The sequence below is a fragment of the Volvox carteri genome (genome assembly GCF_000143455.1).
Source record: "Volvox carteri f. nagariensis unplaced genomic scaffold VOLCAscaffold_1, whole genome shotgun sequence".
NCBI classification, from domain to species: domain Eukaryota; kingdom Viridiplantae; phylum Chlorophyta; class Chlorophyceae; order Chlamydomonadales; family Volvocaceae; genus Volvox; species Volvox carteri.
This window is the reverse complement of record NW_003307545.1, coordinates 5,012,924-5,015,153: the sequence shown is the minus strand read 5'-3', so window position 1 is coordinate 5,015,153 and position 2,230 is coordinate 5,012,924. Positions and strand designations below refer to the sequence as shown.

Here is a 2,230-nt window from a genome sequence, read left to right as displayed (position 1 = left end):
ACGGAGTTGGGGCCGCTGTCGACCCGGCAGATTCCGTTGGATGTTGGTGGTGGGTGCGGAACCTGAGCGATCCACTGAGAAGTTGACTAGGGTGACTGGATGAGGGTGCCCCGAAATACCGGGGAAGGCAGGGTTTCGCAGGGTAGCTGCCACGGGCGAAGATACACCCCCCTGTTTCACACATCATACAGCAAATAAAACCATTATCGTGTCACTCACGACCATGATATGCTTATCGATACATTTATATTGAAGCTGTACGTTGTAGGATGTCTGCGTCGTAGTGGTTAGTTAGTTGCCGCGCCGGCCCCGTGAGCATCCAGCTCGATGTGCGTCCTCCCCCCTTCATGCCGCCGCTGCCCCCACGGCATCTACCTACCTCCGACCTCTGTATGTAACTGCGTGCTGCTGCTGCTGATGCTGATGCGTGCTGGTTCCTAAACCCGCATTAGGAGCAACGACCCCCCCATAGGGGGGAACCCTTCAGCTCATCAACGAAGGGTAATGTCATCCCTTAAAGGGGGAACCAACGTCAGCACCACAGTTTCCTTTTAGGGGATGAACCAAAAAAGGGGGGGGTGAGAACCCCGCGGTTGTCCTAAAGAGGAACAGGGTAACATGGGGTTTGAGCTCTCCCATGCCCCCAACACATGCATGTGCATACCTGGCGCATACACACACATACATACATATAAACACATGCATAGACACGCATGTTTTTCTATATACGTTAATTTGCATATTATTATACGCGGTACATGTGTTTAGATGCACCGAGCTAGGCCGCCACGATCCAAATCCAAATCCAAATCCAGATCCAGAAGGATCATCTGCTTCCGTGGACGGCGCGCGTTACGACGATGATGTGGCAATAACAACAGTAACAATAACAATAATCAACTACAGTAACGGCCCCAGTATAGTAATCGCGGACTAAGATTTTATGTGTCCCAGCTCACCATCGCCAGCCTGCTGCTGTGCTGCTGTTGTGCTGGCCCGTAGCCACATCCTCCACATCAGTAGTCGGGCCGGGCAAGGTAGCAGCACCCTGCCGCGCCCTCATAGACCTGCACACGCGGCGAACCTCCATCCATCCATCCGCCCATCCATCCATCCATCCATCCATCCATCCATCCATCCATCCATCCATCCATCCATCCATCCATCCATCCATCCATCCATCCATCCATCCATCCATCCATCCATCCATCCATCCATCCATCCATCCATCCATCCATCCATCCATCCATCCATCCCTACCTCCACCTCCACCTCCACCTCCACCTCCACCTCCACCTCCACCTCCACCTCCACCTCCACCTCCACCTCCACCTCCACCTCCACCTCCACCTCCACCTCCACCTCCACCTCCACCTCCACCTCCACCTCCACCTCCACCTCCACCTCCACCTCCACCTCCACCTCCACCTCCACCTCCACCTCCACCTCCACCACCACCAAGCCATGAACTGAACAAAAAGCCAGTCCTTATCTTTTCCAAATAGTTCAGCAGCGGACTCAGAGCTGAAAGTTTACAGGCCCTTTGCCCCTTAGAACCCACCACCACCACCACTACCACGACCTCCACCACCGTTATCTCCTCCACTCCAGCTGATCCTGCGTCTCCTGTCGTTGCTGCTGCTATGGCCCCCCGGCCCCGTACCTCTCCCTGCCGCTGTTCGCGGGCCCCAGCTCCTGAAAACACGCTTCAGGTGCGCCCTGACATCGAGCTCCGAGGGCACGTGGCTCAGCAGGGCGCTCTGCCGGGCTGCGTCCCCTCGGATGCGGGACAGCCGGGGCCACAGCAGGAGCAGCGTGTAGAGCAGGAAGATAGCGATGGTGATAGCCAGTAAGACCTGAGGGTGTGAAAGGGGCGGGGCGGAGCGGGGGAAGCGAGTGAATGGGCGAGTGAGCGGGGGCCGGGTGGGAGAGCGGCTGGGGCCGGGGCGGGGCGGGGTGAGGTTGAATAGGGAGGGGGAAAAGGGGAAGGGCGAGGGAGAGGATATGGAAGAGTGCACGTGTGTTTTCGTGCGGGGAAAGGAAAGGGGGAAAGACGAACCACGAACGAGTGAAGCTGCTGCCAAGGAGCAGAACTGGGGAAGGGAGGGAGGGAGCGAGAGCAGAGCGTACCGGATGCCCGGATGCCCCTAACAGCATGCGTGCCTACCCTCCTCCTACCTGAGGAAGGTGGGGTTGTCAGCAATAACGAGCGACATACTTACATGTGCGG

General features: G+C 57.3%; 1 protein-coding gene across 1 annotated transcript in view; it reads right to left on the bottom strand.

Moving 5' to 3' along the window:
* Positions 1 to 2,230, bottom strand: part of VOLCADRAFT_102878 (uncharacterized protein) — a gene marked incomplete at its 3' end in the record, with an annotated part of 36,379 nt that overhangs the window by 3,436 nt on the left and 30,713 nt on the right. The window contains exons 37-38 of the mRNA XM_002945878.1: positions 1,664 to 1,856; positions 1,261 to 1,469 (exon numbers count right to left, since the gene is read on the bottom strand). Coding sequence (XP_002945924.1) covers positions 1,261 to 1,469; positions 1,664 to 1,856 — 402 coding nt within the window. The remainder of the gene's footprint in view (positions 1 to 1,260; positions 1,470 to 1,663; positions 1,857 to 2,230) is intronic.